Source organism: Cucumis melo, chromosome 3 (genome assembly GCF_025177605.1).
Source record: "Cucumis melo cultivar AY chromosome 3, USDA_Cmelo_AY_1.0, whole genome shotgun sequence".
Lineage (NCBI taxonomy): Eukaryota > Viridiplantae > Streptophyta > Magnoliopsida > Cucurbitales > Cucurbitaceae > Cucumis > Cucumis melo.
This window is the reverse complement of record NC_066859.1, coordinates 24,138,037-24,153,141: the sequence shown is the minus strand read 5'-3', so window position 1 is coordinate 24,153,141 and position 15,105 is coordinate 24,138,037. Positions and strand designations below refer to the sequence as shown.

The window sequence follows — 15,105 nt, the reverse complement described above, 5'->3', positions numbered from 1 at the left end:
GTAGAGCATAATATATCTAACTAAGAATCACCAGTTTCACAATATAATAAAACACAGAGATATTAGGCATCACTTCATTAGAGAAGAAATTGAGAAAACAGAAACCTGTGTTGTAAAGATCCATACCTCTGGCAATGCTTCGCCATGCTAACCAAGTTAGTTAGAAAAAAAATCAAAACAAAATACCTATTTTCTGATGTAACCATTAGGCTCATTGTTGAAGCATATCCTTTAAATTTCTACATGCAAAAGAAGTCATAAATGAAGTTGAGAGAGAGTTCATTTGGTAAAATTCTTCACATAGATTGAAAAACAATAAAGAAAATAAACCTAGGAGAACCAGTTAACCTTTGTGTTCTTTCTTCCTTCACTAACCTTTCTCTTCATTTTCTTCTACTAATTAATTGCTCTGTCTTCAGAAATCTTCTATCCCTTCTTTTATGTACAACTGAAACGAAAGAGGAAAAATTTTGAGAGATTTGAGATTTGCATGACTGTAAGGTGGAGAGTAACTAAGTTGAGTCCTTTGCATTTCAAGATAGAGCACTTGTATGGTAAATGGAAAATTATCGTCGAAGTATCTCTTATACAAAAAAATTTCACTTTGATATGGACATTTGGGTTTTAGATCCAACAGGAAGAATGGTTGATAATCAACCAAGAAATACTCAACAATGGCATGAAAACAAGGAACAAAACCTATTAAAAAAAGCAAGAATTACCTCAGAGTATCCAAAAATTTCCAATAAGAATTAAAGAACCTACAAGATACCACAAATGAAAGGAAACAGAGAAGAAGATCTTTATATAGATTCAGATCCTTCTAAGAAAGAGGAATTAATTCCTAAATCATCATCCCAACATTCCACCAAGATTTCAGACCCTAACATTGTTTCACACCCATTCAACATTAAAGAAACATGAATTAAAAAAAAATCCAAGATACGAAAGAAGAATCTGACTCAAATAAAAAAGAAATGCAATTTCATCAAAATTTTAAGTTAAAAAAGACAGTTATTTCCATATTCAATCTCAAACTCAACAAACTTTAATTTTTTTTAAGAACATTCCACAAGAATTGCATGCATTCTACTTGACCTAACCAGCTGGACTCTAAGGGCTAGGCAGGTCTGGTTTTGGTTAGGCCAAAAGCGAAGTGTTCCCCACACAAGTTCTAATACTGAGGGAGCCCAACGCATTTTACTCGACCTAACCGGCTGGACTCTAAGGGCTAGGCAGGTCTGGTTTTGGTTAGGCCAAAAGCAAAGAGTTCCCCACACAAGTTCTGATACTGAGGGAGCCCAACGCATTTTACTCGACCTAACCGGCTGGACTCTAAGGGCTAGGCAGGTCTGGTTTTGGTTAGGCCAAAAGCAAAGAGTTCCCCACACAAGTTCTGATACTGAGGGAGCCCAACGCATTTTACTCGACCTAACCGGTTGGACTCTAAGGGCTAGGCAGGTCTGGTTTTGGTTAGGCCAAAAGCGAAGTGTTCCCCACACAAGTTCTGATACTGAGGGAGCCCAACGCATTTTACTCGACCTAACCGGTTGGACTCTAAGGGCTAGGCAGGTCTGGTTTTGGTTAGGCCAAAAGCAAAGAGTTCCCCACACAAGTTCTGATACTGAGGGAGCCCAACGCATTTTACTCGACCTAACCGGCTCGACTTTAAGGGCTGGGCAGGTCTGGTTTTGGTTAGGCCAAAAGCGAAGAGTTCCCCACACAAGTTCTGATACTGAGGGAGCCCAACGCATTCTACTCGACCTAACCGGCTGGACTCTAAGGGCTAGGCAGGTCTGGTTTTGGTTAGGCCAAAAGCAAAGAGTTCCCCACACAAGTTCTGATACTGAGGGAGCCCAACGCATTTTACTCGACCTAACCGGCTGGACTCTAAGGGCTAGGCAGGTCTAGTTTTGGTTAGGCCAAAAGCGAAGTGTTCCCCACACAAGTTCTGATACTGAGGGAGCCCAACGCATTTTACTCGACCTAACCGGCTGGACTCTAAGGGCTAGGCAGGTCTGGTTTTGGTTAGGCCAAAAGCAAAGAGTTCCCCACACAAGTTCTGATACTGAGGGAGCCCAACGCATTTTACTCGACCTAACCGGCTGGACTCTAAGGGCTAGGCAGGTCTGGTTTTGGTTAGGCCAAAAGCGAAGTGTTACCCACACAAGTTCTGATACTGAGGGAGCCCAACGCATTTTACTCGACCTAACCGGCTGGACTCTAAGGGCTAGGCAGATCTGGTTTTGGTTAGGCCAAAAGCGAAGTGTTCCCCACACAAGTTCTGATACTGAGGGAGCCCAACGCATTTTACTCGACCTAACCGACTGGACTCTAAGGGCTAGGCAGGTCTGGTTTTGGTTAGGCCAAAAGCGAAGTGTTCCCCACACAAGTTCTGATACTGAGGGAGCCCAACGCATTTTACTCGACCTAACCGGCTGGACTCTAAGGGCTAGGCAGGTCTGGTTTTGGTTAGGCCAAAAGCAAAGAGTTCCCCACACAAGTTCTGATACTGAGGGAGCCCAACGCATTTTACTCGACCTAACCGGCTGGACTCTAAGGGCAAGGCAGGTCTGGTTTTGGTTAGGCCAAGAGTGAAGAGTTCCCCACACAAGTTCTGATACTGAGGGAACTCAACGCATTCTACTTGACCTAACTGGCTGTACTCTAAGGGCTAGGCAAGTCTGGTTTTAGTTAGGTCATGTTTTCAGCAGCACATATTATTAAGTATGTACAGTGTTCACAATATTCATATAATAGATTGCATACATTTTACTCATTTCTAAGCTATTAAAGTACGCATTTTCAACATATTTAAGATATTTAAATAATAAAACAATCACAAACCCAAGCTCCATGCTTAAGGGTTAGGCAAACATGTTTTCTAAGCTAAAAAGCAAAGTAGGCATGATATTTATTCTAAGAATAGAGAATTTGAAAATTTTTAAAATTTAGGCATTTTTGGCAAAATGAAAATTTCCCAAAGAACATGGAACATGCAAAGCTACAACCCCACCCCCACTTAAAGTTGTCCTCAAAGCATGTTAAGCAAGATTCTAAGGATGGAAAAATAAAAGAAAGGGAACAGAAAACCTCCCCTTGCTTGCAAAGGTTCCAAGTTTGGTTATACTTCATTTCCCTTTATTCCTACGGAAAGAAAACAAGAACTTCTATCAAATTTCATTAAAGAGGTTAAACTAAAAATTTAAAAAAAAAAAAGTTCTACAAAACTTGAAAGAAAGCAGTTTGCATTGTTAAAGATCGATCATGCAACTGTATTTTCCCTAATTTTACCCGGATCAATGACCAAAGGTTTCTCAAATACTTTCAAACCTCACCTGGAAAATCATCAAAACTTTTATTCCATAAGTCTTATCTTTGTCCTTATTTGGGCATTGTCCTTACTCCAAGAACAAAATTGATCGTTCAAACATGTCACTTTTAAAAGTTTTATTTGTTTTGTTCTTGATATATCCAATTCGAAGATAGTCTAGTAAAAAAAATTGTATTATCTGTGAAAGATGAAGAACTTTTGGTGCTATTTCCAACCATCACCTAGTTAAATTCTATCTAAAATGCAATGAAGTCTAGCATCAAAGCCAATTTATGATTTAATGCAGTGAGAAATAGTTAAGCTTTAGAATACTATCATCTTACATAACTTAAAAAAAAGAACAACAAAAAACTCCTTTATTTTCAGTTAAAGGAAAACACTTACCTCTTATCACGCTATTCCTTCACTCAACAGCATTATGCTCTTGGTCTGTCCTCAAAGAACAATCTTGAAATTACGAAAAAGAAAATCAAATTCAAATATAAGATCAAAGCTAAAATGAAAAAATTATTCGTAGAGATAAAAATTTAAGCATCTTCTAACACTACAAGAGCTGCGAAAGAGCCCTTTTCAACCTCTACAATAACCAATTGAATGCTGACCTTCCTACAAATGTGCATATAATGGTTCAATTCAACACAAGCGAAGCTTTTCTGGTATTTTTAAGCCAATTTCTCAACCTAAGTGGAAAAAAGGATTCATTTCTCGGAATCAATTTATATCTAATGTTTTATAGAACTCGTCAACACTATTGTGTGTTAATATCATTCTAAGAGAGGTTACACATGGATGATGGGTCAACAGAACTGCAAACAGTGTTGCTGAACATTCTAACGTCTAAAAAGATAGATTCACATACGACTGCAGATTGTGTGTCTATATATATGTACCTATTTAAAGAGAGAGAAAGAGAGAGATTTTATTTGTTAATGCACTGTATGGAGTTCATCACTCGGTTCTTAACCAACATGCAAACTTTCAACTCATAAAAAGTAAACTAAATTTTATGTCAAAGTTCAATCTCTCCTATAACAATTGCATAAATTTCTCCTTCCCCTTCTTATCGAAAACTATGATACTTGCTCTCAGTTCCACCCATCCATAATGTAATTTATAACATTTAGTACAGGAGATAGATAGGCCATTACCTCACTTTCTAAGAGTGCAATCTTGTTGGTTGCCTTTTCATGTATCATTTCAAGTTCGTTCAACATCAATTCCATCATCTTATGCTCCTTCAAAGCAGCCTGGAATTGTTTTTGGAGCTCCTTTCTTTCCAGCAAAACATTATCAAACTCGATTTCCAGAAATTGAAAAAATTGTTGCAACTGCATGAAATCAACCATTATCAAGTATAAAAAGGGAAAAACAAATTTTGTATAATCTGTCCAAGTAGCCTATGTGATACTCCAATACTACAATCACTTATTGACTGAAACTAGTAAAGTTCCCAGAAGCCACCAACCCATGTAACCAGAGAAAATTCAATTGTCAACCATATGAACTTTCAACTATAGTCACTTGAGACTGATGAATGAAAACGAACAAACAAAATGTTGAACTACACTTGTCCAACTGATGGTAATAAGTAAAATAGTTCAAACTATTGTTCAATAACTCAGGCTGCAAAGAACTCAATGGTACGATTCTGCCTTTCGAAGTCTTAAACAACTTACTAACGTAATATTTTATGCTTTAGAATATTAAGGATTCTCTAATCTTTACTAGAAACACCGTAATTATTTGATCGTTCCAAACTTTTCACTTTAATATCATACCCATTTATGGCTAACATACTAGTTAAAAGTAGTTTGAGTACTCAGTTAACTCCTACTTGCAAGCAAATGAAAGTCATGGAGATGTTGTCTATAAAAAATCTACTACCGTAATTTGAAGAATATTTTGCTTTATACATATTTTCCACAAAGACAAACCTATGATAAAAAAAAACAGAGAAAAGAAACACAAACAAAATATATCATTGTTGAACAAGCACAGATGACAATCAAGAAACAATGGAGCGAGAGGGCTAACCTGCCTTCCCCTTCGTAAAGCAGCTAAAATTCGTCCAGGAAGAGAGACAATTGCAATTATCCACACAAAGTTGTCCAAAATATGTTTAAGTGAAGACTGACCGAGGTCTTCAACAGCTTCAACCAAGTTTGAACAACAACAACAAAGGTTTTCAAGATAAATGAGCATGTACGCATGAAAAACGAGAAAGGCCTCGTGACCAATAATATTGTAACATTCAGGAATTCTAAAGAAAAGCCATTGAACCCACCAGTACCACTACCTTTGTTGCTGAACTACATGCCAATGACCTCTCCGAAGCTGTAACCAGATTTATTGAACCCAGTTCTGCAAAACAAACAAATCCCTTCAACCAAACTGGACCGAGGAAGCCATATAATCAATTGAGCAGGTAAGAAGTTGATACCAAATTTTCATGAAAAGCTATTCACTAAGATAAGAACTTCATAACAAAAGGATGACAATGAACCTTTTTACTAACTGAATCGTAACATAAAAGACGAAAGAATAAACTAGTATTAAGAATAAGCATGGTTATGACATTATGTATTATCTCACCTTGAAGCATGGTCAAAGATTGCTTTTTGAAACCAGAATACGGATCGATCTTATGCTTTTTCATGTTTAAGACATTTTGTATCTTCCCTCCTTTTCTCTTACAAAATTCTAACTAAATCAATCTTTGAGTGTAGTGTAATCCATCTAAAAAAGATGAAAATGCTAAAACAGGCACAAAAGTGGCGATTAACGTACATGGCTTGTAGGCATATAAAGGAAGAGATTGAACGCAGCAAATAGCCTTTACTGTAGATGTTCCTTTGGAAATGAATTCATGGTTCTTAGGTAGGTTAGCTTTCTTCGAATTTACTCTCCTTGAAACTTCAGAACTGGGTAGCTTATGGTTTTTATTTTATCATTTGGGTGGAGTATTGAGATTTTATTGTAATTATTTGTTTCTATCTTTGGGATGTTTGAATTCCTCGATTGGAAGTTTTCCGTAACTTCCTTAGTTCCTTGGTAATATTTTCATTTGATCAACAAAAATTTTCTGTTTCGATGTTAAAAGAATCAAGGTAATAATGGGACAAATGCGGATAGGGAGAAATGCAAGAGTTCTTATTAAAAGAAAGGGGATGGGGAGAAACTATGGCCTCTGTCAAGGTTCCACCTTCAGTTTGGTGAACTTTTTCTAACTCACGAGCCCCTTAGTGCACAGGATTTTAGAATGTTTTCCCTTCTCTTTTTACTTTAAATAGTATCAAAGAAACTTTTTAGTTCTTTTTAGGGGGGAGAAACTTACCTAAAGAGACTTAACAGAGTAACAAAAGAATGCAGCACTAAATGGTGGTTATAACGGAAAGCATGCAGCATTTTCTTTGGCGATAACAACCTCCACTTTTAGAGATATTCCTTTGTTTTACTTGTAACTTTATCCTTTCCCGGCAAGGGTTTGTGTTTTATTTTCATGTATGGTTTGCCTTCTACTTCCCTTTAACAAGCCCTTTTGTAGTCCTTTTAGTGCACTCATGACCTCACGTTAAATGTTTGTTTTCTCCAAATTAAAGTTGTGCCTTCATTAATTCATTAATGAAATAGTAATGAATAAAGGAATGGAAATACCTTATACTACATAAAGCTTAGGGTTTAAAAGCTGTGTTTCTATCTCATACACACACAAATTACCTCAGCACATATTCTACTAACGGTTGAAACGGTTTCTACTGGATGTAATCCACACAATGTCTCAACCCCAAGAAGAATTGCATCACTTCCTGCAAACTCATGAGAAGACAGGTTATAAAAAAACGTCATACAATCATATCCCCTGTCAAGAATGGAACTAAGAACCCTGATTCATACTAAATAGAATGATACAATTGAACATAAAATAGATAAATTTTAAAAAGTTCAACCCAATCTTCAGCATCATTAAAAAGAACCATGACTTAAAAAATCCCTACATCTTCGGTCTTTAAACAGTAGAGATTTAAAATTGAATAACTCACCATCAAGTACAGCATTGGCAACATCAGTAGCTACTGCACGTGTAGGTCTCAAGTTGTTAGTCATGCTGTCTACCACACGAGTTAAAACAGCAGGCTTTCCAGCCATATTACATCTATAAAGGGCAGTTTTCTGAAACAAAAACACCTGTAACAATGTAGAAAACAGAAATAATCAATCCTAATGTAACCATGGTAAAGAATACGAGTAAAAAGTGAGCTGACAATGACTTACCTCTACACTTTCAATCTTTGCAAATATTTGAGTTTGATTAAGGTCACCTAGCTTAGAAAGAAATTGTCGAGCCTACATAAAAATTTAATTTAGCAATCAATATCCTCTATTGTAATAATCAACATAGTCAAATCACCCACAATTGATCATTTGTTTAAAGTGAAGACTCAATGCAAGGAAATAATACTTGTCAAACATCTTCCACATGTCTAGCATGTGACAGAGAGAGGAAGTCAATCTTGTTTTTTACTCCCCACGTAGCTATGATCTAAAGTCACCAGTCAGCATCAAAAAATACTATGAGCTACCAATCATGTTAAGGTTGTATAAGCTAATTGCAAGCAATCAAAGAGACTTAACAGACATAACAAACAGGAAACTGAAGAATGTTACTCTTTGCCTTTCTCAGTAAGTGTTGGAAGATCAATGTGAATTTCAGCAGCATGCAAAGTGTACATTGTACCAACCAACGTGGCAGAGTTCTTTACCACACAACCAACATCATCTCCTTTCACTTCGAAAACCTGATAAATCCCCGACAGACATAACTCAGCATAACATCATTTACCACGATTCCTTACAGTGAAAAAAAATTTGAAGATCCCTACCAATATGCCCCATTACCTCCAACCAGACAGATGTTTCACTTCCAGTAAAGAGGTACTGACCAAGAAAAAGGGTGTCTCCTTTCTTAACGACCTATATAAGAAAATTTCAAGTTTAGTAATATGAAGGAGTTTATTGTATAATCAATGCAGTGAATGAAAGAACGCCCATCTTTTATAAACTTTGACTTTGCAAAATATCTTATTTGCATAAACTAAAGAATATTAAAATCTTAACCTCTTATCAATTTTTAATGAAAAACTCACGTGTCTTGATACGATGCAATTTTGACTGAGTAAATTGCATCAGGCAACAGACACGATGCAGACAAGTAATTAAATCATTAGTATAGTCAGTTAACATTAGTTTAGTTGATGATTTTAGATTAAATAATAGTTTGGATTTATTTATTTGTTTGTTTTATTTTCTTGTATAACAACAAATAGCCACTTCTAGAAATATACGAGGGGCTTTTCAATATCAATTTAAAATAAAACTTTAATTCATAGAAAGTTTTTCCTGAACTTCAGAGCTACAGATTTTCCTTGTTTGGCTGTGGATTTGGCATGATCTAAAATGTTCCACAAGTAGTATGAAGTTTTATAGTATTTCCCAACCTTTGAAAGTCCACCATAATTTGTAGGTAGCAGCTCCGAAGATGCCTCTAGTTCTTGATTGGGTGTTAGAACAACAAACCCATCTTCCTGAAGAGAGATAGATTTCTCACTTTAGTAACCAACACCTCAGGACCCGCTGTATCCAGCATAACCTGAAAAAAGCAGAAGAATTAGCTTACTTATTCTTTGGCCAAGTTACTAAGAAAATGGTAGGAAAGTTCAAATGATAAAATATACACTCAAACGTATTAAAAACGAACGTACAGCACAAAGTTTCTTGGTGCTTTTAACAGCAATCTTCAAATTTTCCAAAGTCTCTTGATGGTAATCTGGACTGCCCCATGAAATGTCAAACCGAGCAACTAGCAGCCACCAAAGAAAGAATAGAAAAACAAAAGTTCCCTACTATAACTCAAACGCATTACCCACTAGAAACAAAGGGAGAGTTGCTAAGGAAGCCAACCATACCAGACATTCCAGCCGTCAAACAAGCAGAAATAACTTGTACAGATCGAGAGTTAGGACCCAGAGTACCAACAATCTTAGTCATTGTAGGAAAGAAGCTCCAGAAAACAAGAGGGCAACAAACAACAAAATTTCAAGGGGCCTCAAATACAAGAAAAAAATGCAATCTTTTCAAGATATCCCAAACCTTCACTCCTAACTTCTCGATCAAATCTTATGTTTCCAAAACTCGTAAGCTTATCAAAACTAGTAGTAAAGCTTGTTGAAATTGATCTCAATGTTCTCATGAGCGTGTTTCTTCGATAGACGAAGGTTTGCTTTCACTGTGTTGCAGGTGAAAACTTTCTGGACTCCTGGACAGGGGACAAAGCAAGTGGAACAGATGAACCAACAAATACTTCTACTATTTGATTTTGAAGAAGAGAATCACAGGAGATGGGGTACATCAGAAGAATTTCAACCGCACACAGAAAACAGATAAAAAGTAGTACAGTTGACAACCCAAGAGCCATTTAACTGAAATATTTCCTAAATGATTAGCTGGTAATTATTTTATCTTAGAAGAGAACTAGAATTCACCCTGGTCTATAGACAATACATAGAGAAATGACAATATGATGTGAGCAATTGTTACTAAAGGAAAAAAATAGTTTACTGACAATGAATTGAAGTAGTCTTTCCTTTGTGATTGAATAATTTAAAGAGTGATCTAATGAATGTTATAAAAAATAAATGAGGGGAGAGAAACTCGACCATGGAGAGAAAATGGACAGTGAATGAAGTACCAAAAAAAACAAACTAGCGAATGCAGTCATTAGTTAAAATAAAACCATCTTCAAAAGTAGTCATAACTCAACCAAATGGCACTATATTTTCTATAAACCCAACTTCTTTTTACTTTAGAAATGTTCAATTTGTGTTAGTTCGTACACACAAAAAGGTTTCGAACTCCTGAAATGGATAGAATTACAGGGCTACAGGTTATAGTATTTTTGTGAACCTAAAGCAATTATGAAGCATAACCAAGTAGCAAACACAAACACAAACACTTGATGAAACTTCTAACAGTCACAAAAACTTTGGAAGTTAGTAGTGCAAAGAAAGAAAGTGAGAGAAGTCAGTTCTGGCTTAAAAAATCCCTTTTGACGCCTTCCCAACTTCCCGGATGCAGTTGAACCCCTTGAAATGACCATAACTGACTCAAATTACAGTAAAAAATCAAATTGAGTGAACACATGGCAAGTGGGTTCAATTCCTTTTACCACAGAAAACTATAATACAAGTTCTTTCACTTCTTAGAACCCAAATTCCACAACCACAGTTATGCAAGAAGAAGAACAACAACAAAAATGCCTCTTAAACTCCAACGAGAAATACAGAACTTGAATTCCAAAAGGGAAACTTACCTCCGTACTTCCATGGATAGGGGTGCACTTAGGTGCGCATATTAGCACGAGGAAGATAAAAACCTTCATTAGAAGCCGAGTAACGTCTGCCATTGTGGATACACACTCCTCTGTTAAATTTTCTACACCAGATTTTACATCTTCTCTAATCTGTGAGATGATTCAGCATAAGACGAAATTAATTTTTCATATTACAGGAAAATATCATTTCACCACCCAAATTAAAACAAAAATATACCAAAACCCCAATAATCACACCACGTAAACTACCTTCGCAATAGAATCAGACAACCCAGGGATGGAATTCTCAAGAACGGTCTCCATACTGAGCTTCCGCTTAAGTGGGTTAGAAGAGAGAGCAGGCTCTTCAACTTAGTCGGCGAGGGTTTGAAATCGGGAACCATGAATTGGGATCGGACGGTGAATCATTTTCTTTGGAAGACGATGTAGGTTTCCGAGGGGTCTGCCGCCCTTGATTCCGGCGCCGTTAGCGCTAGGAATAGAAGATGGCAGTGGATCGGCGACATGGGTATGGGTTTCTTGGGTGCATGCTTCATTTTAGAGAATGGAAATTGAGAGATAGGAAGAGTGAAGACGAGGAAGACGAGGAAGACGAAGGAGACAAGAGAGCGAGAGAGAAGGGGAGGAGGAGAGAGAGGGAGAGGGGAGAGAGAGTGCCGTTGAGAAGAAACGTGAAGAAATTATAAATGAGAGAAGCTGTGAAGGGAGGGTTTCAAAGGAGAGAGAATAAAGGTTTTTTTGAAATTTGAAATAGTGTTAATAGGACTTCTACCGTATAAAGAGCAAAACATTTATTTGTAAACATAAATAAATCTAAATGTTGTGATTTTTTTGTTTCATAAAACGCTTTTAAATTTTAATTCAGAATTTATAGGAGCAAATGTAGAACTAATTTAAAATAAATAATTCTAAATATTCTTAAACTTTTAAAATTATTCAAAAACCGTTACTTTTAGATTAAAACCGTTGAAGTTTTATTTCAAAAATACCCTTAGAACTTAAAAAGAGTTCAAGAATATTCTTCTTAATTTAAATTTTATACCAATTTTCTCTCTATCTAAAATAAAAACTTAAATTTTAAGTTAAGATCATAATCTTAATTTAATTTTTTTATAATTATTGTCATAATTAACACAGCTAATTAATTGTCAACTAAAAATTATATTTGACTATTAACACTCTTTTTTGTTTGACTAATTATAGTATGTTTTAAAGGAAAATTTTCGTTTTGGAAATTTACTCTGATTCTATATGACTAAGAAATATTTTTCTCTAAATTATTGACTATATAATATCAAAGCCATTAGGGTTTGCAATATCGTAGTGGGTGGTTTCCTTTTCCATTAGAGTTTAAGTTTAGGATATCGTTGAGTAGTCGGACTCATAATAATGTCAAAACTGCTAAAAATATTTACAAAATAGAAGTTTATTTGATAGTTTTGAGATCTCACTTTCATGAAAATATTAATTTCTATGAAAATTTAAAAAAAAAAAAGTGATGTAAGTTGTTATAATTAATTAATGAAACTTCTACTGTAACTTAATTAGACTATATATGATTGTCATTTTTAATCACAGTTTCTATAAAGTACGATAACATTTAGATATCTGTTGTAAATGGATGCCTAAACATTGATACAATAACATAATTTGAAAAAATGGAAAAATAATTATATTACAAAACAATATAAAGTTTAGAAATATTTGAAGGTGTAATAATGAGAAAATTTCTTTTCTCTCTTACTTTCTTCTTTTTATGTACAGTTTTTTTTTCTAAAAAAATTTGGTTTATTCTTTGTATTTTTTCGGATCAACCATGCATCAATTCACTAGGTGGAATGTAAATAGCAGATGTTTCTTTATTATTATTACTATCTTACTTCTTCTTGTCCATAAGTGAAAGAATACACACTAGTTACATATCATATATGTAACCAGAGAATAACCATAATGTTGGTTGTATAATAAGTGTACATATAAAAAGAAGATGACCACTTTCGTTTTTTTTTTTTTTTTTTTCTTTAGGATATTTCAATAGGAATTTTCATCGGAGTTAGACTTCGCTTACGTGAATTGTTATTTTGTGGTTTATAAAGATGTTAAAGCATAATTTGTCTTTATTTGGTTAAGAATTTGTACTTTGTGTTATATATTACAAAAGTTATCCTAATATTATTATCGTCAATACTAATGTGTAGACTTGTGCATGCTTTAAAATGATTTTTTTTTCTTACAAGGTTTTACAAGAATCCATTGGACTCTTTGATTGAATTATAAGAAATTTCGTAAGGTTAGTGGAATTTTTTTGATTCCAATGTATTTATTTGAGGCTTGTTTAGATTGTACTTAATTACCGAACTTTAGTTACTAATTTGATTGTATTTGTCCCTTTGGGAACATTCCATAGGCTATTTGTACTTAAAAAAAAACGTTATCTATGTTATATATAAAACGCTATCTATGTTATTGTTATATATGAAACTTTTTATTTACATGTTAATCAGTTGAGGGTGAAAATTATGTGTGTAATGACAAGATTTAAAGAAACTATACAAAACATGTAATATGACATTATAAAAGTTGCATGTATGGATTATGTGACAATAAGTACATGTCGTATCGTGATAGAACATTTGTTGACAAAAAATATTTGTCGTGATTCAAATATTCTTGACAATAAAATGTCACGATTTCCATATTCTCAACCGAAAGAAAAAAATCATTATATAGCCTTCTTTAACGTTTTATAATTGTCATTAATAGACATAATAGTACAAAAAATATTCAATTTTGAATCGATTGATGACAATTATTATATATCATAATATATTTCACAAAATTTTATAATTATCGATAATTTTTTTTTATGATACTTATTTTTCATCTTGAGAAAACTAATTGTGAAGTTTTTTCTTTTGATAATCCTACCTTTACCAGTGATATAATCATAATGAATGCAAAAAGTTCCCCACACAAGTTCTGATACTGAGGGAGCCCAACGCATTTTACTCGACCTATCCGGCTGGACTCTAAGGGCTAGGCAGGTCTGGTTTTTGTTAGGCCAAAAGCGAAGTGTTCCCCACACAAGTTCTGATACTGAGGGAGCCCAACGCATTTTACTCGACCTAACCGGTTGGACTCTAAGGGCTAGGCAGGTCTGGCTTTGGTTAGGCCAAAAGCGAAGTGTTCCCCACACAAGTTCTGATACTGAGGGAGCCCAACGCATTTTACTCGACCTAACCGGCTGGACTCTAAGGGCTAGGCAGGTCTGGTTTTAGTTAGGCCAAAAGCAAAGAGTTCCCCACACAAGTTCTGATACTGAGGGAGCCCAACGCATTTTACTCGACCTAACCGGCTGGACTCTAAGGGCTAGGCAGGTCTAGTTTTGGTTAGGCCAAAAGCAAAGAGTTCCCCACACAAATTCTGATACTGAGGGAGTCCAACGCATTCTACTTGACCTAACCGGCTGAACTCTAAGGGCAAGGCAGGTCTGGTTTTGGTTAAGCCAAGAGTGAAGAGTTCCCCACACAAGTTCTGATACTGAGGGAACTCAACGCATTCTACTTGACCTAACTAGCTGTACTCTAAGGGCTAGGCAAGTCTGGTTTTAGTTAGGTCATGTTTTCAGCAGCACATATTATTAAGTATGTACAGTGTTCACAATATTCATATAATAGATTGCATACATTTTACTCATTTCTAAGCTATTAAAGTACGCATTTTCAACATATTTAAGATATTTAAATAATAAAACAATCACAAACCCAAGCTCCATGCTTAAGGGTTAGGCAAACGTGTTTTCTAGGATTGCTCAGCGAGGTCTAAAATCAACAAAAGTTTCAGAAAATCACAATTACTGAAAGCTCGAGTTCAACAACATAATGGAAAAAACATAACCCTTATATAATATAAATCTCTAACAAACAACGCACGCAAGGAAATGACATAGAGAAAGGGGCGGAAAGACCATGGCCTCGTTGTGGCAGTGGCGACAGGTGAAGATTTGGTCGCAGCATGGAGCTCGGATTTTGCACCGTCTCCTGTAATGCTCGCATCTAAATGAAATCGAAAAGAAGTCACAAGTGAAGGTAGCAATGAAGAAGAAGAGGAAGAAAAAGGAAAAAAGTAAGAGATTGATGATACCCATATTGCAATTTCCCGAAATCTTGTTTCATGGCGGATTGGGGCAGAGGGAAGTGTTCTTCCATTGGAGATCGTCTCCTTGTTTGAGTTCTTCGGTAATAGAGAACAGAACAATTGGAGTATTAAAAGAATATTTATTAATTAATTCTTTTACAAATAATTTTTAAGGAGTAAATAAATAAAAAGACTATTTTCGAATATAGACAATAAATTCCTTTTACCTCATTTAAAGTTTTTTTTT

General features: G+C 35.3%; 1 protein-coding gene and 1 pseudogene across 9 annotated transcripts; both read right to left on the bottom strand.

The window, feature by feature from the left end:
• Positions 1-262: 262 nt before the first annotated feature.
• LOC127148425 (uncharacterized) lies at positions 263-5,659 on the bottom strand. Of its 9 annotated transcripts, XM_051082024.1 has the most exons (6): positions 5,619-5,659; positions 5,369-5,475; positions 4,483-4,662; positions 3,719-3,781; positions 1,987-3,147; positions 964-1,542 (listed from the first exon to the last, which is right to left on the bottom strand). In XM_051082024.1, exons 5-6 carry the CDS (start codon positions 2,529-2,531, stop codon positions 1,059-1,061), a joined length of 1,029 nt encoding a protein of 342 aa, XP_050937981.1. In that variant the 5' UTR covers positions 2,532-3,147; positions 3,719-3,781; positions 4,483-4,662; positions 5,369-5,475; positions 5,619-5,659; the 3' UTR covers positions 964-1,058. The 9 variants fall into 9 exon arrangements, 4 of the variants coding, with proteins under 4 accessions (XP_050937983.1, XP_050937981.1, XP_050937980.1 ...); XR_007819421.1 differs by lacking the exon at positions 5,619-5,659 and having other exon boundaries at positions 2,209-3,147; positions 5,369-5,601; XR_007819422.1 differs by lacking the exon at positions 5,619-5,659 and having other exon boundaries at positions 964-1,653; positions 2,320-3,147; positions 5,369-5,601.
• Positions 5,660-7,646: 1,987 nt separating this feature from the next.
• On the bottom strand, positions 7,647-11,468 carry LOC127148431 (pyruvate kinase 2, cytosolic-like; annotated as a pseudogene).
• Between the last annotated feature and the right edge of the window lie 3,637 nt (positions 11,469-15,105).